Below are 26,830 nucleotides of genomic sequence, written 5' to 3' on the forward strand. Positions count from 1 at the left end.
GGAAGCTACTGTAGTATTTTTTTCATAAACTATTGTGGCAGAAAAATATTAATCTGGAATACATTGTTTTTAAAGGATATCCTGATAGTTGGACTTCTATTATGTGCCAAAAAATGATAAAAGAAAATAATCGCCTTGTGCTGGAAAGGATTGAAGATCCTGTTTGTATAATGATGAGGATCAAAGATACTCACATGGTGACAAGAGTAATGTTAATAGAGAAACAAACAAGTAAATCTGAAACAAATAGTTCCTCCGATTTGAAAGGATGTCCAAGTTTCACTGGCTGTAATATGTGGAGTACAGCTGTATTTTAAATATACAACTGCATTGAAATGGTTGCTATTTATATACTTCATTAAGCAGACAGGACCACAGGATTTATCCCCTTTCTCCAACTTTGCTGCATTCCCATGCAGGGTTATAATTAGAACACAAAGACAACCCTTTATCTGATGTGTATCATTCACAATGTTGCATTGCTTTTTTCTTAACACATGATTTGACTTCTGACTATGTATTTTCAGGAACTGAAATGTTTTCTAAAGAAGATATATACTCCAATGCACACCCGCAGATATACTCTTTACCTGAAAATATTAAGCTTTTAATTTTCCTCTTGGATTTACATCAACATTTTACTCATAAAGCCTAATTGTCTATTTCCCTAATTGTTAATTTTATGTTTTTTTAACTCATATTGTTTTGGGGTAAATACACTTCAGATCCTTGGACAGTAAGCTGCAAATCAGGATCATGGAAACCAGTAAATTAAGTGGTAAAAAAGTCATAAAACTTTGCAGTCAAACAGTAAAAATATTAAATAAATAAATTGGCATTTTACATTATGTTTTATACGTTTTATTGCCATCAATAAATATATATGTTTAGAAAATCTTCAGGAAAAGCAAAAGCAAACCTTTATGCCTCCCTTCTAAGATTCTATTAATTAAAGTATGGAGTTAATGATATTGTAGCTATGAGCATTATTGCTATGATGACTTTTTTATAATGTTCATTATATCAAATAAATGAAATTGTCCTTTACATGCAAGTCTTACTTTTATTTAGAATGCACTGGCCTGATATGTGATCGCAAAGAAATCTATATTAATGGTGCTACAGATTTAGGAACTGTCTTTTGTTGTTCTGTGTGTGTTTTTTATAAGCAAATGCTCCGTACACATTTCTCTGCAAAGCTGAACGGAAAGGCACAAGAACTAAAAGTCCGAAATAGTACATTCTCTGCTTTGCGCCTTTTCTTCGGAAGATTTTATCAGTCTGTCTGGATAAGAGACCCTCTGTACAAACCCCATCCAAACTTAGAAAGATACAGCCAAGTGATGGATAACTGAAACCTCACAGTGTGTTGCACTTGACAGGACAAGATGTTTAAACCTGAGCTACTTGCAACACAGATAGGGATTGTCCATATTTGGTCACAAATTTGTCTTCTAACACACGGCCTCATTAAAAGAGTAAGAACAGTGGAAAAATGTCCCATGCTTTCATCTTATTTTAAAAAATCAGAATATTTGTGCATTGAGGACCTACAGTGCAGTGTGTGCTGTTGCTGTAGCTGAGCTGTCATTGGCTTATCAGAAGTATTTTCCATTTTGTCAATGATGAGCAGCATGTGTCACGTAGCAAGTGCTCACTTGATCTGTGTAATGTACAGTGTCACACTTGGTCATCTTCAGTTAAAATTCCTGAGCTTTTGTTCTGCTGTAATGAACTCCAGATTGTGTCCCGTTTGATATTTTTAGATACTTTTGCACTTATAAGGGGTAGCACAGTATCAGTCTTGTAAATGACATTGCAGGGACAGTACAGTAGTTCAGAGCCATTATTAGTGACATTAGGCTTCATTCATATCATTTATATTTTAATCTGGACTAGAAAACATAATGCCTTAATGACATTGAGCTGATTTTATACATATACGGAAGGATATACCGTATTTGAAGAATACTAGCTAACATTTTCACTATAGATGAAATCTGACTTCAGACTGGGCTTCCTGAAGAGGTAACCATAATGTCAAAAGAAGTAGAAAACTCTGTTTTTTCACTCTTTAGCTCCTTTAATTTCTGAGCTCTTTCAAATGTGATAGTGTTTTTAAGCCTTTGTGTGGCATTATTGTGATGCATTAGGACCACCCAATGATTACCAAATGATGTTTTGTAATATTGTTATTTAGATTGTTAAAACAAGCTGTCAATATCTTGTTCAAGCAGTTTACTAAGTGAATCTTCTGATTATTCCTTTTTTATTTTTATTTTGAGAGAGAAATTAACACTTATGGTAGACCGGTTCAATTTAGAGCAATAATATAAAGCTCGATAAATATGTATGGTTGTAAATGATTTAAATGATTAAAAAATGCATTGGCTAATTCGGTGAGAGTCATTGGCGGACATGTGTGACAAGAGAGCACTATGCTTTATTACTGTACTGCTAATTCCCTCAACCTTGTGTGCCCTTGATTTCTTAAAATACATCAACTATAAACTCACACACACAGGCTTCACATGGTCCAAGTGGCATAGAGCACATACTGTGATTTCTAGATCTGTTCTCTGGTACCTGAAACATTTATAGCTTTTGGCCATACTTAAAGATCCCCCTAGTACTGAGACTGAAAAGAAAAAAAGTCCTATGGGCAGTTACTATTGACGTTGACATATGAAGATGTAGGCTTATCTGTGGCAGCTTGCCCATGGCTTGAATTTCTGTGATAGGTTGTGCAGGCGTCCTGGGGGAATCTTAACCTTTGCAACTTCATCAGTCGTGCACATTTGTTCTTGGTATGCATCTCACTTATCTTGCAGCACAAAGCTACAGTAAAATACTTCAACAAAACCTGTTGCGATACCACCAATTGCTTGACAAGGGTCTGGGGCCTGGATGTCCAAAAATGTCTGGTATCTCTTCTTATATCTACATAGCATTTGGAATGTGTCTTCTAATAAACCTTTCTGCACAGCTGATGGCTGCGTACAGGAAAGTCTTTCTTTGCTCAGTGGGAATTGTGGTGGTCAGCTGCAGCAGCGTTACCGTTTGTGCTTAACAAAGCCATCAAAATGTGATTTTTACTGCAACATTACTTGTGCTTGATAAAAAATAATAGGAAATATAATGGATTCATAGAGAGAACTTGTAAAGCAAAGCACAACAACTGCAATGTACATATACTGTAGAATCATATTTCCCTGCCTGTTAAAAAGAGCAAATTCTTTTAGAGACAATAATCTGCACTCCCTACAGAGAGCTTTTACAAAATAATAGTAAGTGGTTCTTGAAAAATTCAATCAGAAATATCAGTCTTATCTCTCCCACAATCTGTTTGTCAGTAGTCCTTGTCTTTTTATTTTTGTATTCTTAATTGAATTGTTTTTCTGTTACAGCAAGATGGTAAATAAAGTGTATGTAGAACTTGTGGTATTCTTGGTAAATAATAAGAAATTAGAATTTAATATAGGAGTTCCCTTGTGAAACCATGTTAGATGTCGGTACAAGATGCTAAATGAGATCATGAGAAAACCACACTGCATAGCTCCTTTTGGAGATTAATTTATGATGCATTTGATGGATTTTATCACATGATTTGCCTTTTTTGTTTCCTCTTCTTTGCAGTTCAAGAGATACGTCAGTAAGCTCCGTAGCAAGGGCACAGTGTTTAAGAAGAAACGTCAGGAGATCGCTGACATGAGGGCGGAGTATGGAGTTTTGCAGAGAACAGAGGAGATTCTGAAACAGCGGCATGAAGCTGTTCACCAGCAACTGGTAACCTGAAACCCTTCCTCATCAGGACACGTGCAGGCTCCAAAATACAGATTGCACTTACAGCGAAGTGACATAACCTTCCTAGAAATGATTTCATGCCCCTTATCCATGCAGCCTCCCACCCTGGTGATAGCAGGGCTGACGCAGAAAGGGCTGAGCTGTTCTATTTGCGCTGCTTGCATCTGCCTAACGTTTGACAGTTGCATGGCTTTGTGATCAGGCAATGTATCTTTTCATTCTTTTTTGTTCGGCACGTTGTAAACCAACTCTTGTTCACTGCCGGAGCTCGGTTTTTTGCCGCTCTTTGTCACTCATGTTTGGCTGTCACTCTGATATTAGTTAGTTCCCAGTGGTTTGATGCACAACCTGCTGTAACACTGGAGTGGAGCAGATTGTATCTTATTATCAGACCACAGGACTAAACTTAGTCATCAAGAATAACATTGTTTATAAGGCTGAAAAATTCCTTCACGTTTGAAACAGTTATTCTTATTCTTATTCTTATTCTTATTCTTATTCTTATTCTTATTCTTATTCTTATTCTTATTTTATTTTATTTTGGGTACAAAATGCAGATGATCAAGTTCATAAAAGAATCTCTCACATCATTGAAGAATACGTACCATTTACATTTTGACTTTTGATAGGAAAATGACTTTCAATGAGTATGGGAATAAGCCTTCATTTTTTTAAACATTTAAAACATTTTCACTTTATCTCTTTTTTCTTGTTAATTGATGTAACTACATATACATGGAGATATGGAACTATAGAGCAATTAAATAACTCAGTTAGACCATAACTCACCTACTTTATATGTTATTACAACTATAGATGATATTCCAGAGTTAGAATCTTTGCTTAGAACTAGAGTTGGTTCAAATACAAAGAATTACAGGAAAAGTTTACAGGAAAACATTTAACATTTGGGAGTTAAATAACAAGACAAGCATCAATATTGGTTGCATGGCACTTTAAATATCTGGTACTAGTCTTGGTACCAAGTAGCAATATCAGCACATGATTAAACATTCATTCATTCTCATTGAGGATAACCAGACCACGTAGCAGTGTCTGTCAGTGGAATGCAGGGCAATGAATCAGTGTTGGCAGCTGAATGAAAACTGTTGTAGGAAAGGACAAATTGATACAATATGGAACCAGCCGGGTTAGCCATAGTGTTTGGTTTACTATCTTAATTGATGATACATACTTTTTAAAAACTTTTATCAGCTTATGTTCTTTTAAATCATAGAGCATAACCTGTTGTTACCTGCCAGTCATGAGCCTGGTAGTGATACCATTGTTCTCAGCTAAGCTGGCACAGCTCTGGAGGGGAAATTGAAAGTACAAAGTGTTTTTGCACTTTGAAGTGTGGTACTCTGCTAAAATGGTTTGTGAAGACATAACCCTTGAACTGGATTTGATAGTCTTCAACACGACTGTTAGAACATAAACCAGCCCCTGTTTACTTGTGCGCAGTGTAGCACTGTAAAAAAGCAAGGTTGTTTTGAAAGCCATCTATTTCAGAAGCCATATGTTAGGAATGTTACTTGCATGCAAATTAAAATACAACTCTGATCTGCTGTTTTCAAATTCTGAAGGTCTTTTTTAATCACATTTACTGTGTGTACCGCAATGCCAATACTGATGTGATATGACTTTTTTTAAATGATGTTCTGCAGTACATTAAATAACATTTTACCTATTGAAAGTTTCTCATTACCATATAGAAGTGTCCAGGAACTGAGAGTGATTAATGACCTGTAATAAAAAAGATTTCCCTTTAGCCAAAAAAAATTTTTTTTCTTGATATGCATCAATGATAGACAAAACAAGTGGGTCCCAGCACCTCTGAGCTTTCTTTGAAATTGATGTCTGCTTGTGACTGTGTTTTAATGACAGCTTCCACTATGGCTAATGCCCTTTGGAAGCATTATGAACATGAGTTAAAAATGGAGTGGAAAACACAAATAATCCCAAAAACATTAAAAGAATATAAAGATAGTAATTCTTATTTTGAGACATTACAATTATTTGTAGGTAATACAGTAATACAGGCAAGGAAATGTCGAAAACTCCACTGCCTGAATGTTGCTTCCCCCTTTATGTTTTCAGCAATCCATTGAAGCTAAGAGGGGCATTTCTGGGTACAGTGATACCCAGGAGGAGCTGGAAAGAGTGTCGGCAATCAAGAGCGAGCTGGACGACGTGAAAGGACGTACACTGGACGACATGTCTGAAATGGTGATTCAGTACATTTCGCATCAATAATCTATACCCTCATCCTCTTTGGCTGCAGGCAAAAAGACTGCTGAGCTGTTTCCTGTCGAAGAAACCGACTTGTGCATTATTTAAACATTGTCTTTTGACAGTTTATTACCTTAAGGACTGTCTGTATCAGTGACGGGAACATATCCCTTATGTGCAGCTTGTAATCTAACGGACCACTTAAGACGTTGTGAATCACTGCATGTCACAACAATCTAAAATTCCATCCAAAACTGTTTTCCTTTTTTATCAAACAAAACCCAGACAGTTCTTGCCAACAGCTTGTAAAATACAACTTTCAATTAAGAATGTCAGCCCTGTCTCACCACTACATTTTGTTTTTCACGGTAACCATGTATCCCATCATGGGTTATTCCTTATATATCCTCATTGTAAGGTTGGGGATTGTCTGGAAAGTTATTCAGCTTACCATTATGAGAAAGAGTATTAAATCTGCATTTTTAATTCTGTTTTTGAATCAATCAATCAATTGTGCTGTGATTTGAAAATAAGTTATCTGTCCCAGTTTTAAAGCATACAATAAACCTATTGCAGACAGTTAGTCTTTAAACATTACCTCTGGTTTGGAGCTCAGACTTTTTTCAGATTGGCAGGCTCCACACTTGGCAACATGAAACTTTCAGTGATGGATTCTGTTATTCCAGGCAGTTGCCACGCAGAAGACATTAAGTGACCTTAGGTTTGGCATGACCATAAAGGCTTCAAATTACTTTGTCACAGTTCTCTGTCTATCATATTGTGTAAGAAAGACAAAAGGCCAAGAAGGCGTGATGATCTGTTTTTTTATTTTAGTATTAAGATGATGGATTTATTTCAGGAGTTATAGGAATACATTTTCAACATTTAAAAATATACCGTACATTTGACGCTTTGAACTTCAGTGAGTTCAGAAATGTAATTGTATGTATTGAAACTTGAGTTTATAACAACAAAGGATTTGGTTGAAAGAAAACATTGATGATTTAACAAGCTATTGTATCCACAAAAGTGCAAGATCTTTCAATCTAATTTCAATCAAAGATATTAGGTGTAGGAAATGGAATTGTTAAATGTATAATTTTTTGCATTATATGTTTCACATGATCACTTCATTTACAGTTCCCTGTGTAATGTTCATGACAGGCTCTTTATAAAGAAATCAGGTGTGATAACTGCTGGATATAACAGGGTTGTGTTTTCTTTTCTCTTAGCAAGATACACACTCTTGTTTTCTATCAAAATTCTCCTGCTAGCTTGACTTTCCTGTTTCTGTCTTTTTCAGGTTAGGAAATTGAATTCCGTGATTGCAGAAAAAAAATCTGGCCTCGCTCCTGTTATAAAGGAGTTGAGACCATTGAGACAGAAATGTCAGGTGGGTTTTGGGAATGCACAATCTGTCTAAGTCTACCTAATACACCTTTAGTGTATACTGATCAAGCAGTTTTGCCAGCTGTTGCACTCAAGATTTTTGAGTGACGTTTTTGGAAGTATTCTGAGATTCATACTATGTCTTCCCTTGAAAAACATACCACATTTGAAACTAGACTGTGCAATCTAATATATAAAAATATAGCAATAAACCCAGTGTTCTCCTGCTATTAATACTCTATTTATCATGTGCCAAGTTAGATTGCTGTAAGTAAAGATGTAATTCTACACTGTCAGGGATCAGCCATAAGTCTCATCAGCGTATCTCATAGTTATCCACATGTGTTGCTATTCCTCTGCCCTTTCATGAATTCATAAATTATAGCTCCTAAGTGCATGCTAGCCACCAAGTTTTGCCACTGTGACTGACAAGGATTCTGATTTCTGTTGTAGTTTCACTTACATGACCCTGTAACCTTTTCACAATAGGAACTAACTCAGGAGTACGAAGAAAAAAAAGCTCAGTATGACAGCTGTGCAGCTGGTCTGGAGAGTAATCGATCCAAACTTGAGCAGGTATGGATTAATTTACATTAGAATGCATACACAAGAGATTCTCTGTATTAAAATTAATAAATACAATTCCTTATTTTGCTGATATTTATTCAACACTTAACTAAAAATAGAAGCAAACAAGTTCATTTTACTACTTTAAATAAATCTGTCCCTATTATATTCAGTTCATTGACCAAGCCTTTTCTTATTGATTTTGATGTACAATTAAATTTCTTACTTTTAGATGTGCACATTTTTAATAACAGCAAAAACTCAGTACAGTTCCTACTGAAACAAAATGTTACGTTACTATGCAGAGATAAAATTTCCTTGTTTGTAAATTCGGATCAATGAGGTGGACACCAAATTTAAGTAAAGCATTTTTAGTAGTCGTAAAGGCAGATTGATGTTTTTTTGGAGTGAAAAAAAACAAGAAAATTTTTTTTTCTCTAAAACAGTTCAATATTGACACTGCTTTTATAGTCTGTCTGCATTGTTGTTGGTTGTTTGCTTAGATTAGTAGCAATTTTTACTTTGTTTTTTTTTTACTGATTGTCAGCTTGAGTGTGAACAGAAGCACATGCTGTTATTGTGAAGGAGCTCTTGTGCTCAGATATAACGAATTAAAACAACAAGTTAATGTCAAAGATCAAAGCAGTTTGCGTTCTTAGCCGAAAGAAGTCTGCACTCAACTTTAAATCACATTTATTCTGCAAGGTTCTTCAAGCAGAGTTAAATGGAGAATGATCCATTTTTTTCAGCAGATAAAATGTCCAGGATTTATTGCAGACTACTAATGCTGACTTTTATAAGAGTGGCTGGAATCTTCAGCTTGTGTGTGGTGGCAAAATAAGATCAGTGACAGATTCCAGTTTTCTTAAAGGAATAGTGTTTTGTTTTTACATTGTCTGATTATTATTTCATTTCTTGATTTTTAAATTAAATTATACAGTGGTTTACAATTTTATGAAATTTCCATTTTCTTCTACAGTTTTTAATTCATTGTGCCTGCCATATCAAACTAGTGTAACAGAAAATTCTGTAGAACTGGCAGAACGTGCAGATTATGATTGCCTTATCTTATCAACTTTTTGAATATGCCACAAATAGAATTACTATCATTTTAAATATAAAGGAACAAATAGTTAAAAACAATGAAATGCCCATTTTATTGTGGGATTCCAGATGTTTGCTGATCAGTTGTCATATGTGATTACTATAGTAGTTAATCATGTGTCACATCTTGGAAGAAACTGTACCAGAAGAAGAAATTCTGAGAAGGTATCAACCCTAAACACTTCCAACCAGCGTATACATCTAATAATTTTGCACATTGCCATACAGTGTGTGTTAGGTTTGGTTCTTTCTTCAGTCTGGTCATTTTTCAATTTTGAAGCCTCTTATCCCTGTACTTTTTACAGGAGGTACGAGGACTCAGAGAAGAAAATGCTCAAGAGGAAAGCAGATACCACTACATCAACTGCATGAGAGAGGTAGGATAGTAGGGAGAGACAGTGCTGAACTCTTTTAGACACCTGTGATCTGAATAGTATCCATATTCAGTTTTTTACCTCTCTTTCCTTTTGAAGGTCATTGAAATGCAAATGCAGAGAGCAGCAGACGAGATGAAGGCATATGTTTCTCCTGATCCCCAGGAAAGAAGAAAGGCTGTGAGGTATGGTTCACATGAGCCAGCTGTTCACAAGACATTTACCTTTTAACCTCGAAATGGCTGGGTAGTAGCAGTGGAAAAAGAACCAGCTAGTTTAATAAGCTGCCCTCTTGACAAGATAATTTTCCGGGACAATTTTTAAGTCATTTAAATTTTTTTATCTAAACAGTTTTTTCACATGGCTACATTCCCTGACTTTTATTGTTTATAACAGAATAAGGGCTCTTAACTATGATGGTAATAATATTTCTAATTAATCAGCTGGCAGTGCTGGACATTTGTGTACAATATGTGTTATATACTGCATACATGCAATTGCAAAAAGACCAAACCTCCACAACACATAATCATTCATTTTATATAAACATTTTATTTGAAGGGCCATTTATATTTAGCAGTCTATCTAATAAGATGAAAGCCTTTAGTTTATTTTCCAGAAAGATCAAAAGAGTGGAAAAACTCACAAATGCATAAAATGAAACATGTATTCTAAAATATATTATACAAAATGTGACTTATGTTTCCCTAATAGTGGAATTTGTCAATTGTAATGAAAAACATGAATCGCAAAAACATTCAAATCACAAATCAGAATTAATTCATTAATTGCTTACACTTATATAGTGTTTTTCTGGACACTCCACTCAGTGCGCTTTACAGATAATGGGGATCCCCTCCACCACCACCAATGTGCAGCCCCACCTGGATGATGTGATGGTAGCCATAGTGCGCCAGAACGCTCACCACACATCAGCTATCAGTGGGGAGGAGAGCAGGAGATGGGGATTATTAGGAGGCCATGATTGGTAAGGGCCAATGGGAAATTTGGCCAGGACATCGGGGTTACACCCCTACTCTTTTTGAGAAGCGCCCTGGGATTTTTAATGACCACAGAGAGTCAGGACCACGGTTTTACGTCTCATCCGAAGGACGGAATGACCGAACCTTTTGTTTTTCAGGGAGCTGTATACAAAGAACATTACTGAGCAAGAAAACTTGGGCAAGGTGAGTGGAAGCCGTCTCTCTGGCTTCACCTAACATACCTGCCAGCTCAAGAGGCTCTGAAGGCCAAGCCTGGTGTGAGAGAGAAACTCTCTGTTGTTGGCATCTGAAACGAATCCCCTGAAAACGGATCGGCCCAGCATTGTGCTCTCACTTTTCCTTTGAGAACATGATCTCTTTGGAAAGATGGACCTATCACAGGGCACAAGCACATTCCTGCTAAACCATTTCTAAAAGGAATTGTAATATAGACATGACACACTGTGCCAACCTTTAGATTTAGGTTGTATATGAAGTGGCCAACCTATATCAGTAAATTGTGCATTTGTGCACCCTTTCATCACTTTCCAAGAGTAATTAATCTCTGCAGTGGGATAATCTGACCTCTACCAACTGTAGCTTTAAGCCCCTTACTCCTTTGCGCTTCAGCATTTCAGTTTGTGTTTCATTACATCTGTCCGGTGTGCTTAGTCAATTTTCTGATTTGCTTTTGCCACCTACGGTATGGAATTAGCAATATATTTCCATGGGACACTAAAAAATATGACCATCAGGTTGAATATGATTTTTTAGTATGATTGAAATGACGATGATATTTTAGTGATGTGTTAATCTATTGGATTTGAAAGGGATAGTTTTCTGTTTTTACAAGTATACTGTTACCTTGATTGATTTTATGGTGGAAAAGGACAGGACCCTGACAAGTGATTTCCTCTGGAGCCCCACCTTTTTCATAGTCACTAGGTGGCACTTGTCACATACATGACCTGAGAGGGCACAAACTAACAATATTGTTATTTGCTGTTTCTTAGAAGTGGGGAGAATAATTAATAGTAAGCTTAGTCCTACCAGTTCACACCAGACAGTTAATGTAAGGAAAAATGAGTCTGGTGAAGAAAAAGAAGTGCTAATTTAATTAACAAATTTGCTGCATGTGACCAAGCCTTTGGAAATACTGGTATAGATGTAACAGTGTGATGGTAGAGTGATTATGACGTTTTTCATTTGTTTCATCCACTGCACCAGATAACCGTAGTCCTTTCTTTTATACTGGCTCTGCATTTGTTTTGTATTGGAAAATATGATGCTGCTAATAAAATAGATATAATTATAGATATATAGGTATATATACAGTACATGCATATATTGCTACTTTTACTTGTTACTTGTTAGGTGATACAGAGTGCACAAAAGATACTACAATCGCCAATGTGCATGTATAGTCCAATAAGCAGTGGTACACTACAGGTGTTCTTTCAACACTGGAGATTATCAGAGATAGTCATGATCGCTGACAATTTGTGACCAAAGGTTCCACTGGGGCCTTTTATGTCTTATTGTGAACAAGAATATATGTCATATATTCAGTGATTTCAGACTTTTTTTAAAAAAATAAGATTTTCTAACCCCAATAGATTTTGAAATAGACAGTTGTGTGTTTTTCAATTTTTGAGTTATGGCTATGGACCCCACATCCTCACATGGGGCAGAATGAAGAAAAGGAGGCAGACTCCTCTAACCTGCCCACCTTTGAGTAGCTGCCACAAGCTATGTGGCTATGATGCAGAGCCTCATACTGGAGGTTCAGCACCAGTTGGAAGACAGGCCTGCAAGCTCCCGGGAGGCAGAGATCGCTGTGTGTGCTGGGAGCTGAGTGAGATCAAATTGACAGACCGGCAGATCCACAGTAAACCCAGCCACGCCTGTTAGTAACCCATCAGGTGGCACTTCCCAACTATACACTCTGTGTTTTCCACATGATGCTGGCCACCTCCATCTGTCATTATTTACTGATTTCCTCCTGTCACGAGAGAAGACAGATGGCATAGTTACAGGTTTTGAAATCTTATCCCTTTTCCCCATCTCTTTTGTGATCTTTCCTTCAGTTTTCATTAGGGAGTTGTCCTCTAAAAAGCAGTTTCTGTCAGTTTTTTTCATTACACTGTTTAAACTTACCTACTGTGACTACAAACTCCTAGCATATGCACAGCTTTTGGAAATCGATGAAAAGAAATTTTAACTCTTGCTTTTCAGCCAGAATGATTATAAATATATATATTAATAGAACACATGTCACAGAGGGCCATTTTATATAGTTTATGGATTTCAGAATTATTTGTCTATCGATTTTCTAACCGCTTTATGGAATACGGTGTCACAGGAAAGCTGAAGCCTATCCTACCCTAGCCAATTTTAAATACAGTGACAGTGACAGTATTTTGTGAACGGCACTCCAGGGATTGAACCCAGGGCCCCAGCACTGCAAGGCAGCAATGCTAACCACTGTGCCTACTGGACACCCCTTTCACCCTTAGTCCAGTAAAGCATGGGTGTATTGTATTGTGTTTTCGCTTGTTTACTCTGGAGGTGTCCAAGTATAAGACAGGGTCTTTTGAAATGACTTCTTTACCGAGAGAACAGCAAGGTGTTTTCTTGTGTTCTGCCCACAGAAGTTGCGCGAGAAGCAGAGGGCCGTGCGAGAGAGCCATGGGCCCAACATGAAGCAGGTGAAGATGTGGCGTGACTTGGAGCAGCTGATGGAGTGCAAGAGGCAGTGCTTCCTGAGAGCACAGAGTCAGGCGTCCATTGGGCAGGTCATTCAGGAGGCAGGTGAGGACAGACTGGTCCTCTGAGTCTTCTGCTTAATCTCGCTCCCTGCCTTCTTAGAACCAGATACTCCGGCCAGCCTCCGGCCTTCAGTAGGCATTCATTCATTCTTCCCTCACTGTGAAAACCAGAACAGATCTCTTACCAATGTGGGAGTGCAGTCATTTCCTTTGCACAGCTAAGTCCCAGGTTTTACTGTTCTGTAAACAATTTTACTGTTCTGTAATGTTCTAGTATGTTTTTGATTCATCCATAATGATATAACTACACATATAGTCAACATTACCTTTTACTTAGACAGCTGGAACAGTGAATCATCTTTTCTTTTTTTTTTTGGACCAATATAGAGTTGTTTTAGCCAAGACCGTGCCAGCTAGATCCTTAAAGGGTGAAGCTGACTCAATCTAAAAAGAATGTCCCATGGAGCTTTATAGTAATGAAAAGACCATAGTGCCTTTTCCCCAAAAGTTACCCTTCATGAATGTCTACCTGAGTTGTGATACAGTGCAAAGTTAAGGGTGTTCATATTGTAGAGGATTGAATTCTGAATTCTAGAGAGTTACCTGTTTACCAAACATGTTCAGCGTGTAATTCAGAGAAACAATTTTGTGAGAGACCCCCTTCTGCATTTGTAAATGTGTATAAACATGTTTTAAATTACACAACAAAATAAAAGTATGACCTTTTTATGAGTAATTGTTTTGGTCTGCTCTGTGCTGTCTTCACAGCTTTGGTACTGTAGTTAGGGCAAGGAGAACATGGTTGTTTTCCTTCACTTGCCACTGGCCAACTAGAATTGAATTCAGATAAGAGTAAAAAGCATTATCACATATCCTGCACTAACTTATCCTTTTATGTCATACATCTTTTTCAGCTGATCTAGTTATTCTATTCTGATATATTATTCATTGGGTAAGACGTATTTGCTCTAGCAAAGGGGAAATCCTGTCTTCTTTTTTTTAGGCTGCGTATGCAATCTGCAATATTTAACCAGGCAGCAGAAGTCCTTTGTGCAGATAATGTTTAAATTAACTGCAAAGTGTTTATTTTTAATTTCACTCTGCTTGTCCAACCAAATGTTACAATTGCACAAAATATTATTTGACATACAGAACATGTATATGAAGCAGGTAAATCAAATTTAGAAGAGACAGATATATGTGTTGTTTGAAAAATATGCCCAAAAACTGAATCATTACTTTGCAAAATCAATTTCCCCTGGGGTGTTGGGGTAGTGTTGGAAGATGACCTATGGACAGACGACCAGATTTTCTATTTTCTAATTCTTCACTTGTTTACCGAAATGAAAATAAAAATCTGTTAGCTGGAAAAACAAATTAAGTTGCATTAAGGGCTGCAAACAGTGACTAATAAATATGCCCCTGATATGTACAGTGTATGGTTGTTATACTTAGTTTGTATAGAGTTTTTAATCAATTATTTTTTTTTCTTTAATCCCTCCAGTGGTAGACAAATACTACACTGAGGTAAAATCCAATTTTGGGCATTAATTAATGTAATAAAATATCATAGTTTTAATCTTTCACTGTTTTTGCAGAATTACAAAACCACATGTATTAATACTGTTGTTTCACTATTTCATTAGGTTAATTAGTTAACACTAGCTTCTATGGACAATCATACGTGATATCAATAGTACTCCAAGTACAATGCATATTTGTACACCAAGAGTATCAGTTACGGTTACAGACATCGTTAGTATGCTAATATTTCATTTCATAGTCAGCAAATACCTACTGTAGTTACACCTGTCCACTGCATTTTTTAGGGGTTCATGTTTTTCTCTTTCTGCTGTTCAGGTGCCTTTGTGGTGGCCTTCAGTATTTGTCAAAACCCTGTGGTTCATTATCTTTTGAAGTCTTCTGAAAACATCAGACTCTGTTCCCAAGCACAGTCCAATTTTCTTCCCAATTTATCTGTAATCCTCTTCCCAGACAGCCTCCAGACTCACACCCCTTCCCAGCCCCTCTCAGTCACAGTTGCATTACCTCCAGCTGAAGAACTGCAGTGCACAGAAATCACTCGGATGGAAATCTCTTGCTGTTTCTCTTCAAAATATTTGCGACCTCCTGCACAAATTAAATCTGATATTTTACCCTCTTAAACCAACAAACTTGTAAATATTTTGTGTGATTAGGTCATATTGTTATTCCAGCAGCTTCTTCATTTAATGCCTGTTTCTTGAGTCCATTTCCTTCAAAATGAGTCTACTACTTCCACACTATTTGTGCATTTTCCATTCCATATCTCCCTACAATTCCTCCTCCATCCTTTATTCCTCTTCTCCCAAGTGGATTCTATAACTTTCACATTCAGCATTTACTCTGGTTTGTCCTGTCACTTTGGTCTGTAATTGTCCTGTTTAAATTTTCATATTCATATGATATCTCTCCCATTTCACCACTGTTGCCTGTTTCTCTCTCTTTAATGAGATGTGTTTTTCAGCAATGTATACCCCAGGGTCCAATAGCCATCTTGATGTGTTAGTGCAGTGGAGAGTATTTATGTGTAAACGAATGTTTCAAGTAAATATTTAAACTTCTTTATCTGGATACAAGTAAAACAAAAAAAATCAAGAAAGTTGGAAAAATATGAAACAGTCAACAAGCAAGGGAGCAGTTTCTCAAACCACTGGGGGGGAGGAGAAAAGTGTATTTTATTTAAAATATTGTATTATTTTTAAGGCAATTGTTTTTGCCTTGAAACAGTAAATGGATAGTCTGTAAATTAAAGCTAGCGTCTCTTCAATATGCATGCCCCCCTGTGAAGTATTTTAGTTGGAAATGATGCTGCATTATAAAAAAAAATATTCATTCATGCATTTGATCATCAGGCTAAAAGCATAAAAAACCCAAGGTGTCCTCATGGTACTGTAATCTGGGACTAAGGGGGAGAAATATGTTATGGCTGCCGCAGTTTATTTATGTGAAATTTCACCCAGGGAATTGCACCAAGAGAACACGGTCTGCCTAATTTGTTCTGCCTTTGTTGTTTATGTCCTCCTTAAAATGGATCACCACCAAGATGGTGCAGTTTCTTAAAATATCGCAATATATGTACAGTGCCAAAATATTAAAACCTTTAAATATTCCTAGGGCAAAAAGTATACTAATAACATAATATGTTATCAGCAAAACTGAACCATTTGAATCTATGGAAATCAGTTTAAGATCATTCCTGTTATTAAGGTATATAGTTTCAGTGGACAAACATCTGGGATTTATTCACTTAGGACATGCAAAACGTAAAATGCTAATTATGGTAGTGTTTTGCACAGTGTATGTCCAGCCTTCATGCATACATCATTGGTAGCCTATTAAGAGTTGGTTTATATAGTCATTGGAAAACAACAATTAATCCAGGACTAATGAACACAGCTCTGTTGGTTAGACACCTCGCAAGCTGTACAGCTGTATCAGAACATTAATAAAACCAAGGACTCTGAGCGGAAAATAGTTTTTGAAAATGAAAGCTTTTACATTTAAACATCAGTTAGCTAAAAAAAAAATAGGACTGCTTTGGTCTGCTGTCGCACAGTTTTCTAATGGTCACAAAGTGGTGGGCTCAGTCTTCTTTGTAAAAGGCCAGAAGATTCTCATCATTTGTTTTCCTTTAAGTTGTAATATTGTTGTAAATATGTGGTATTTACAGTGGAACAAGACAACGTGTCATTTATTTTTCAGAAATATTACTTGATATAATATGAATTGTTATTAATATGTTTTTTTAAAATAATCAGTGATGCACGATTCCAGTGTCTAGCTGAGATGCAAATGTAATAAAGATACCAAATGAAGACATCTGGGGAGTTAACAAACCAAAGCTTTTGATTAAAGTCCAGTATTAAGACGCACATAATGACACAACCATATTAACTGCTTATTATTGATCAACTGGCTTATGTAGGACATATATTTTATGTGATTTATAAATCTAATTACAAGTATATTCATTTTTAGGTATATTATATATTGTACAAAGGGCACGTTTTATATGCAAACTTTTATATTTGGAAAGCTTTGTACGTCTGTATTGTTGGTGTGAATGTTAAAAAGCTAAAACATTTAGCCCTTGCAAGTTTAAACAACAGCAAACTGTAATGTGTCATGTTGCTGGCTTATTTTCCTGACTTGGTATAATAGCACAATGCGATGTTGTAAAATCACGTTCCTTCACTGGTGATTAAGAACTCTAACCTGAGGGACCTTCATCTCAGGAAAATTACAAAGAGAGAGAGAGGGGGTGTGAAACATTTTCTGTCCTGCCAACATCAAACGAATCCCCCAACCTCCATTCTGACACATCTTCAAGAACTCAGCTCCTGCCTGCGTGTGTCTAAAGATAACGCTCCGAAAACAAAGTGCTCCGCCCGCGCTGCTGTCCCGGGATATTTTTAGAAACAGCAGACGCGACCTTGGGCAGAGGAGCCTTGCCAATTTTGGAATTTGCTGGGACCTCCGCTGCTTTAGCAGGGCAGGAGGTGGCGAGGGGCTGTGCGACCTCTCTTCCACTTTCAAGAAAGAGGAATGTGCCAAGGGAGCTGGAACAGTGCGTTTCGCAAGAGGACCCATTGACCTAATATTCTCTTTGGTGGGCACCTTCGCACAGGACCCCAAAGTCAAACCTCTCTCTTCTAGAATAAAAAAAGTTGAGTGTTCCCTTAAAATAAACGTCTACGGCAAAGCTTTAGTGCTGCATTAAACAATCACTGGATTCACTCTGATTCGGTTTAATTAGTAGGAATGATTAATGGATTGATTTATGTATTCCTTGGCAGGTGGTGGTATACAGTTTTACATGGAATTAGGTCCCGTGTATAAAACTTTATAATACAGGTTATGTGAAAGACTCCTTTCATTCTCGCAGATGCTGATTCCTCAGCTTGTACCAACTGTTACTCTATTTTAAGGTTTCATTGGTGACATTGTAACCCCCATTAGTGTTAATATCCTCTAATAACCCAGTTAGTTTCACGTGTATGGTTTGTATACACCTTGCCAAATTAATGGATATTGCAGCCCTTTTTTTCTAGAAACAGTAGCAGGGATTTGGGTGCTGGGTGTCTAGAACAAGCTGTCATGTCACGTTGTTGAAGCTGATTCCCTGGCAATATTTAAGAAGCAGATGGATGAGAGCCTCCAAGCAGCCAAATGAACCCAATGGGTCAAATGGCTTCTCATTTCTAATGTTTTCCCTTCAATACGTTCTTTTGAAGGCAGCATGGTGGCGCAGGGGTTAGTGTTGTTGCCTTGCAGTTCTGGGTTCCTGGGTTCCAGGGTGTATCCTGCTTTGCACCCATTGCTTGACAAAATAGGCCCTGTCTCCTACATGACCCTGAAAGGATGGATGGGTGTTCTCCTCATTTGCCTGTTTCTCTGTCATTACGGTTTGCTTTTAATTTTTTTCTAAATAAATATTTGACAAGTTCAAAGTAAGCTTCTCACCTCCTGACTTTCTAGTACAGACATCAGAAATACGGTCTCTGATCAAGTACGGAAAAGATAAAATACTCACTATGACAGACCCCAGAACATTCTATATTGGTTTAGATACAATTTTAAGACGTTTTGCTTCTATACTTCAAGGCAGCATTTAATTTAAGAATATTAAATCTGACTGTTAACTTGTACACAACATTCTCCTGTTCTACTTGCAACCTGTTGTGTGAGCCATCTGTAATGGCTTTATGTTTATCATTTCAATGTGATCGCTTGAGTGGTTTATATAACTGATTTATTTTCATTTGTAAGCATTTGCTCATTAGCATAGAAAGTGCAATTTGGTTGCAGCAAACATCAGATGGCCTGTTGTTTTCCTGGAAATACAAAGCTCAAGCGTGCACAATGCCTCCTTCCAAGTTTTCTTTTATCAGTGGAACATAGTTTTCCTTTCAACACAGATGTGATCACACAGTGACATTCCTGCCTGTCTCTGTATGTACAGTACAGATATTCAATGTACACTACCTTCTCAAATTGCTTAGATTACTAGGGCATTATAAAGCACTATATCATCTGTCCAAAATATTTTACATGTACACTGCTACATTTCGGTCCAAGAAGACTGCAAAATCACAAATGCAAAATGCTTTTCTTTAGTTGTGTGTGATCACGGTGACACCAAATAACCGGCCTGCCTGACAATCAGTTACCATTCTTAAAACTCAGGAGGCTCCTTGATGACTTTATTTTTTAAGCAATGCATAATTATAGTGGTCCTAATTTTAACACCCCAGCTGCCCTCTGAAAATTAATAAAAGAACATTACCCAGCCGTTAAAAGTAAAATTAAGATGTCATTTTCCATGATTGAATTCCTACATTTCAGTCCACTTAGACTTTGATCTTTTCTGTATCTAGTTGTTGCTTGGGTACTGAGATCATTTTGTAAAATCTTGGCATAGCCAGTTCTACAGCAACATCTCAAAAGTAGTAATCGTTCTATCAGTTCACTGGCAAGTACAACATGTTTTTCAGTTAATTAGACCATTTTTGGCTGAAGCAAAGAAAAATTAGAAGTTATTTTCCAGAGTTTCCCCTTGTATTGTATGGTTGCAAGTGCAGTGCAATTTTGGGCACTTGAATATTTTTATTTTTTTATGGTTTTACTCATCTGCTAGCAGTGGGTAATACAATACATTAACATTATAGTCAGTGTGTTTGTTTCCTCACGCTACTGAACAGCATCTTTGTCAACTGTAATACTATGTGCAGAGTGTAGGCGTTTGAGATAACCTAAATAGCAGCTTTGGAAAAGGACCTACATGTGTTAAGGTCCTAGATTTATAGACTGCTGATGTTTAACGAACAGGAAGTTGATAAACCCATTTTGAGTTCGCCTTGATCAGTTCCAGACTGCATTTGACAGGGACTGAGTGTGTGCTAGCTCTTCATGGAGGTGGACTGAGTGCTGGAAGTTGCAGACAAGGGCTCGGCAATGTTCTCGAAAGCACAATCGTAAAAGCCTCCACAGCGATGCTTCAAGAAACTAAATTTGGCAACGGAACATTTCAACATCTCATTGATGGATGCTTCTCTTAAATTTTAGACGATTGCTGCAGGTCATTCCCCACATGCGACAAAGGTAATTTTAGGTTTCCTCACTGCCCCCCCCCCACGTAACCCAATCCATCGCCGACAGCCGTGGTTAGCAATCTCTGAGTTTGCCGTATCAGGTGCACGTTTTCCAAAAAGGCAACTTGATTCATGCTGGTCCTTCAAGGTTAGATATTCATGAAGAAGATCACTGGCGAGACCTGGGCCTCATTAAGATGTGTTAACAGACAATAAAGGGGATTCTTGTGGGGACTGTCAGTACCCTGTATAAAACCACACAAGAGGGGCACCTTCTTGGAGTTCAGAGTCCTTCACCCTATCTCTCCCTTGAGAGCCCATGGCCTCTCGCGTTCCCTCCCACACGCTGCCCTTGCCCAGCTGGAGGATGCCAGGCAAGGTGCCAGGAGCTCTAAATACACTGCTAGCTTATAGATTTGGACCACAGGCCACCCTGAGACAACTGCCCCCCTGTGCTGCCAAGGACTGGACGATCAGCCAGGCTTGGGGCTCCACAAAGCAGGAGTATCTTCTCTTTCTGGAAAGTCCCGGGATTTTTGATCCTGGTTTGATGCAGTCCAGACCGTGATAACTATGGTGTTAAGTATGATAGCTAAGCACAGTCTTGAATATCTGTGTTCGGGTTTCTACCGGTTACACGCTCTGTGATAAAGCCAGCTGATGTGTGAAATGCAATTACTCTTAATGGAATTTAAGAAATTCATATCATGAGTTTTTTTCAAATGCCTACAGTTCAATAAACAGTGAAAAAAAAGGTTTTTGCGGTAATTCTTGTTTCGTGGTTTAATTACTCAGTGTTCCACATGGACAGTATGGATTCAGCATGAATCAGGCTCAAAGGCTCTGGGTACAGTATATTAGGCTTTTGATCACTGTGTAAGTTAACAGATGTGTGTGGTAAGCTGTCGTGCAGTTTACGACTCAGCACAAGAAGGTAGGAAATCAATGGGAGATATATTTAACTGATAGAAAGCAGTTAACATTCTTATAATACAAGTGGTTTGCTGTTCATGGATACAGTTTAACTCTAGGTTGCAAGATAAGGTTGTATTGAAAAGTCTATAAATTCTTATTTTAAGGCAATAATATATGTCCTACCAAAGCAAGGAGGGTCAATCTGTTACCCATGTTTATTTAGCCCTGACAGAAATAGAAAACCTTACATTGCTACGTAACTTGATTGACCAGCAGCCCACAAGTGTCATCCCTTTCCCTGGCCCGGTTAAGATGAGAGACCTGTATTCTAAGGAAGCATGACCCAAAATGAGTGAGTGAGGACGGACAGATCTGCTGAATCTGGCAGCCTGTGCCGTGGCAGACAGTACGTGTTGCAAGGCTTATTTCCAAGTGGAGGGTCAGACTTTTCTGAATCCGAGCCCTCTGTTGCCAAATCGAAGAGAAAAAACAAACTAGCATTTGTTAAATAAACGCGGTTTTTTAAAGCACATATGTCTTCCTCCACCACAAATGCTTTGCTTATTTTGAATGTTACACGGTGGGAACTGCACTTGGACGTTAACCAATAGAAAGCCTCCTAACAGTAGTGTCTTGGGCTGGTCTGTCGTCATGGCACTTTGTCCATGTCCATGAGCCTTCTTGCACTGGCTGTTTTCACAGCTCTGTTGGTTGGAATGAGATGAGAGATGAGATCACTTTATTAGCCCTATACAATTTCTTGCATTAGGAAGTTGTCTTTTCGCAGACCCCAGCTTGCTCTCCATGAGACACACAGACAGGGAGAGAAGCTTAGGGTCAGAGTGCAGGGTCAGCCATTGTACAGCGCCCCTGGAGCAGTTGGGGTTAAGGGCCTTGCTCAGGGGCCCAATATAGTAGGATTCCTATGCCGGCTGTGGGATTTGAACCGGCAACCTTCCAGCCACAGGTGCAGATCCTTAGCCACCGCTCTGCCCCTAATAGCAAAAAACAATTGACAAGCTAAATTGTTTAGGTCTCTTCTAAAGGCATTAGGATCTTGACATGTTATATTTACAGTCTATAGCAACTTGGTTATATCTGCTGTCGCGCCTCTTAATCTGATGACGACCAAACGACTGTCATGGTGTACTGTATCGTATATCTGTACTATCACTGACTACCAGTAGAGGGAACCCTGGAGGAGACACTTGCTGAAAACTGGTCACTTACAGGTTGTGATCCAGACACATGATATCTTAGGTGACAGAAAAATACGAATATTGTGTGTACATATTTTGAAGTGAAAGAAGTAAGCCTAATTTTTAGTTTTTCCTAGAGACTGCGTGAGGGTTCTACGTAACTAACTAGAATTAAATTATAATGTTGAACGCCAGTCCCTTAATTGCTCTATATACAGTATTTGATCTATTAGAAAAACACGTTTCAGGTTTGAAAATGTAATTTGTGTTTCTATTTATACGTTACACAGCAAATGCAACAAAGAATTAATCACTTTTGGATTGTAGCTTACTTGAAAACTTTTTGGTCAGGTAAAAGGCCCACTTATCTGCCAAACCCTTTGACACACTGACATTAAACGATTTCTCTGAAGGTAACATTTTTTTCATATTACGGTCAGATGTGAGTTATTAAAGCTTCACACCTGGAGGAAATTAATACTTCTCAATAAACATTTTTTTAAAATAAACATTTTTGCCTACTTTCTTGACTTCAGAAGAAAGAAAAAAAAAGTGTCTTGAGCAAAGCTTATCATTAAGATAGCTGCTGCTTTCTGTTACATATCACCGTCTCTTACCTTTTAATCCTGTAGTGCAAGAGGTTACCGGTAATTACATCATCTCTACTTTCCTTCTGCTGTCTCTGGTATATACCCCTGCAAAGCTCTATTCCTGCTCCAGTGGGATTAAACCATCACCTGGCAGCTGCGTGAACTCTGTCACCCTCCATCTCCTCATCTGAGGGATTATTTATTAATGTCATCATTCATGGATTTGATCGCCTCTAACGCAGTGAGAGGTAACAGAGCCCGGGGTGACATTATTTCCTCCATAATTTGCCAAACTAGTGGTTTGTGGCACATCTTGCTATCTTGCATGGTTAATGACCTTATTTGAATTTTGATTGTGATTTTTCCCCGCAGTATATAAGTCCTCTCTTTCTTTCCTAGAATTGTGCTCCTTCTTTCCCCCATGTGCTCCTGTGTTCTAACTTAAGATCCATTATTTTACAGGGAATAGCATAAGTAGTAAATGAGAAATTCTTACAGTTCTGAGATGAAAAGAAATGTTACAAAATGGGACAAGAGCGTATTGCACTTTTGGCCTTGTTTTCGGACAGCGGATTCATTTCATAAACAGTTGTTCAGCTGTCACATGGCCCCACAGACGCAGAGAAGACAACCAGGTTAGAGGTGTTTTCTAATTATGGAATGCCTTAGGAATGTCTAGTTTCACCAATTTTGCAAGTGACTCATTAAACACATAAAAGGACTTCAGATTGATGCTGCTCTGTGACAAGCAATGCACTCTTCAAACTGCTGATCTCAGTGTTTCATGAACAATTGCAGCATTAATTCGTCATCTATCACTAGTTCTGTAATCACTATCATTATTCTGTTATGTCCATTTCATGTTCACCAAGACAGGGGTACTGTACTGTATATCACTGACTGGAAACACAAACATGTACAACACTATTTATGGTAACATGCGAGATAATTAACATTTTTATTACAACGATGCAGTGTGAAATGCAGTTGTTCTCTAATTACAATCATTTGGAACACAGTCTGTGGTATTAAATACAATTAGCCTTCATTGCTAATATCAGCTTAGTGGGGTTTTAATTGGAGTGACCCAGAGTAAATCTTCATGCAGTAAAGAGCAGTTGTGACTACACGCTGCCATGATTCTGTGTGCAGGCACTTCAAAAAAAAACCTTGCTTTCCTAAAGCACCTGCTTGGGCCTCGTCTGTCAGCCGTACTGTCATCACTAACCATGAGGTGCTCACTCTTTCCAATGTAACGCAAATGACACCAGTCCTGGACGTTATCAAATTGAAAAGAAAGAACGGGGTGCTCCTGTGGGCAGCTGGGGTTTCCAGACAAATGACTTCGTTAGGAGAGAGACCCTCAGGTCTCTCCTGCATGATCTAACGTCAGCCTTGTACATTGCAGCCTTCAGGGGCTCGCTTATCCCAGGAGGTCCTCGTTTCATTGGAGGTAAAGGGACAAGACAGCACAATAATGTTTTATAGATCAGCCGCGGATCCATAGAGCTTTTTATGGAGAGAAAAAAAGGGGAAAGCTTTTCACACGATTTCAATCCAGACAGTCTACACTCTCCTCCACCCAGTTCATGAGTCTGTGAAAGTAACTAGTGAACCGAGCAGGAAACAAGTCCAGGTGATGAGCGTGAGCTAAGTGGAACATTCAATAAAAATAAAGCTGTGCTGAGCTGCTTCCATTTTCTAAAGCCTGCCTTTTTACATTTTTCTGCTCACTGGAAGGTTTGCCGATACTGTTCTCTGCATTCATCTGCTATTTAGCTGCACGTTCTTGGGATGCAACAATTGTAAAAAAAAAACAATTAGTAACAACCTTTTCCCTATACAGCATTCTTTATTGTGTCTCAGATGGGTCAGTTAGGACGGGACCTGCAGACCAGAGGTGTTTGTGCATTTTGGAGAGGGGGGACAGGGTTTAAGTGTATTTTCATGAGTGCAAGAGCCATTTTCAAGCACTTGGAATGGAGATCTTGAAACAGCTTGTTTATCACACTTTAAAACACGTGGTGACTCTAGTGTAGCCAGTGAAGATGTGGTAGCTGGTAACCAGCGGAGTTTGATACCGCAGTGTGCAGAAGTTGTTCAAATCGCGTGCGAAAATATGCTTTGGATTTTTTAAAACCCATACTTTGACTACTAAATCTTGCTTCTTTCAGTGATCACGTAAAGTATGTCGCCTGTGTCTAGTTGGAAACACAATTAACTTTATTGAAACTGTAAAGAGTTGAGCCTCTCAGGCAGAGCTGCAGGGGGAAAAAGTGCAGGAAGACTCTCTGTCATAACCCAGGTTTCCATGGTGGGGGAGCCTTTCAAGTCTTGAGTGAGAGGCTGTGGGTTCGAGTCCCCGCTGCAGACACTGCTGTTGTAGCTTAATGAAGGACTCTACCCCCAGTTGCTCCAGTCCTTCCAGTTGGAGAAGTGGGGACCAGCTGGTGGGGTAACTCCCTGTCCATCCATCTGTGGCAAGGAGTGATCATCTGCTCTACTGCCTGTTCAACACTCCTGAAACTAAGAAGAGCTCTTTTATATTACAATTGCACTCCAACATCACAGGAAAAAATAACTGCTGGTCATGAGATTAATTTAGTTGCTGTAGAACAGGAAGCTGATATAAACCTGGTGGTTTTGTGTCAGTGGGAGTGGGGGTCTAGCAGGTGAATGAGCTCTCTTTAGCATCGGGTACATTATTTCTCTCCCATTTCCCCGATCCAACAGGGTGGCACTGATCCCTGTCCAACTGAACTCCAGCGTGCAGGTGTGAAAGTCACCCACGTGAATAGGGTGTATTTGAATGGGTCTGGGGACTGCAGCGACATGAGCTAACACTGATGTAATACGATAAAAGCGTTTACTTTAGCGCGCTGTTCCAGCACATTGCATTACATTGTTCCTGCACGCCAGGAAAGGGGCAATACACGTTAGGACCGACCGCATATGACCATTTCCAGAAAAACGACGCAAGAAGTGTAAATACCTCCTAATTACATTTCGCGAATCACAGAGCTGTCGCGTACTTTTGACCCCGGGTTTATAACTACTTGGGTATCTGGAAAACAGCTTCTCGGTAAAACCTCGCAGCCTGAGCTGTAACATAAGCAAAGAGAAGGCTGACACCCGGCGCATAACTCTAGCTGGCTGTAATAGCATGACAGCATGACATTTGCGTTCGCTAATCCCAGCAAATGACCCCCCCCCCCCCCCCCCCCACCACACACACACACCATTCTAGGTTTGAAGGATGATAGGAGCGAAAGTCTTTAATCACCTCCAAGGCCAAAAACGGAGGCTCTTCAGAGAAAAGTGGCATACAAATTAAACTCCCCTGCCAGAGCATCTGAACTCGAGCTCCGTCGTTTCCCAAAACATTTTTTTTTTGGGTCAGCGGCAGCACCTTGGAATTAAAACTGGAATCGACCCCCCCAGTTAAAATACATGCACATTGTGGCGTTGCCTGTAGATCTGCGAGTGGAGACATCTTATTGTGCCCCAGGGGAAGGCAGCGTGTGTGTGGGGGAAGAGGGTGGGAGAGTGCACGACTTCACAAAACCGGACAAATCGCCAAAGGGTCCCCCCCTTTCCCTCCCCTGCGCCGAAAAGGTTAACGCAAACGCGTCTGCGTCACCGCTCCCGGATCCGAGGGGCGGCGTGAGCCGGGCGCAGCGTGGAGATCAGCTGATCGCAGCGAGTTTCAAAAAAGAAAAAAGACGGGCCGGAGAGCGACGAGGCGCGCAAACACACACACACACACGCAAAA

General features: G+C 38.7%; 1 protein-coding gene across 4 annotated transcripts in view; it reads left to right on the forward strand.

Annotated features, from left to right (window-relative positions):
• ift81 (intraflagellar transport 81 homolog) overlaps positions 1 to 13,953 on the forward strand; it is a 30,232-nt gene extending 16,279 nt beyond the window's left edge. For all 4 annotated transcript variants that reach the window (XM_088618501.1, XM_088618502.1, XM_088618500.1 and 1 more), the window contains exons 12-19: positions 3,637 to 3,786; positions 5,905 to 6,033; positions 7,340 to 7,429; positions 7,915 to 8,001; positions 9,402 to 9,473; positions 9,570 to 9,655; positions 10,612 to 10,657; positions 13,105 to 13,953. In XM_088618501.1, the coding sequence (XP_088474627.1) occupies positions 3,637 to 3,786; positions 5,905 to 6,033; positions 7,340 to 7,429; positions 7,915 to 8,001; positions 9,402 to 9,473; positions 9,570 to 9,655; positions 10,612 to 10,657; positions 13,105 to 13,287 (843 nt within the window). In that variant the 3' untranslated portion in view covers positions 13,288 to 13,953. The remainder of the gene's footprint in view (positions 1 to 3,636; positions 3,787 to 5,904; positions 6,034 to 7,339; positions 7,430 to 7,914; positions 8,002 to 9,401; positions 9,474 to 9,569; positions 9,656 to 10,611; positions 10,658 to 13,104) is intronic.
• The last annotated feature ends 12,877 nt before the right edge of the window (positions 13,954 to 26,830 follow it).

This window comes from Lepisosteus platostomus, chromosome 24, assembly GCF_059453375.1.
Source record: "Lepisosteus platostomus isolate fLepPlt1 chromosome 24, fLepPlt1.hap1, whole genome shotgun sequence".
NCBI classification, from domain to species: domain Eukaryota; kingdom Metazoa; phylum Chordata; class Actinopteri; order Semionotiformes; family Lepisosteidae; genus Lepisosteus; species Lepisosteus platostomus.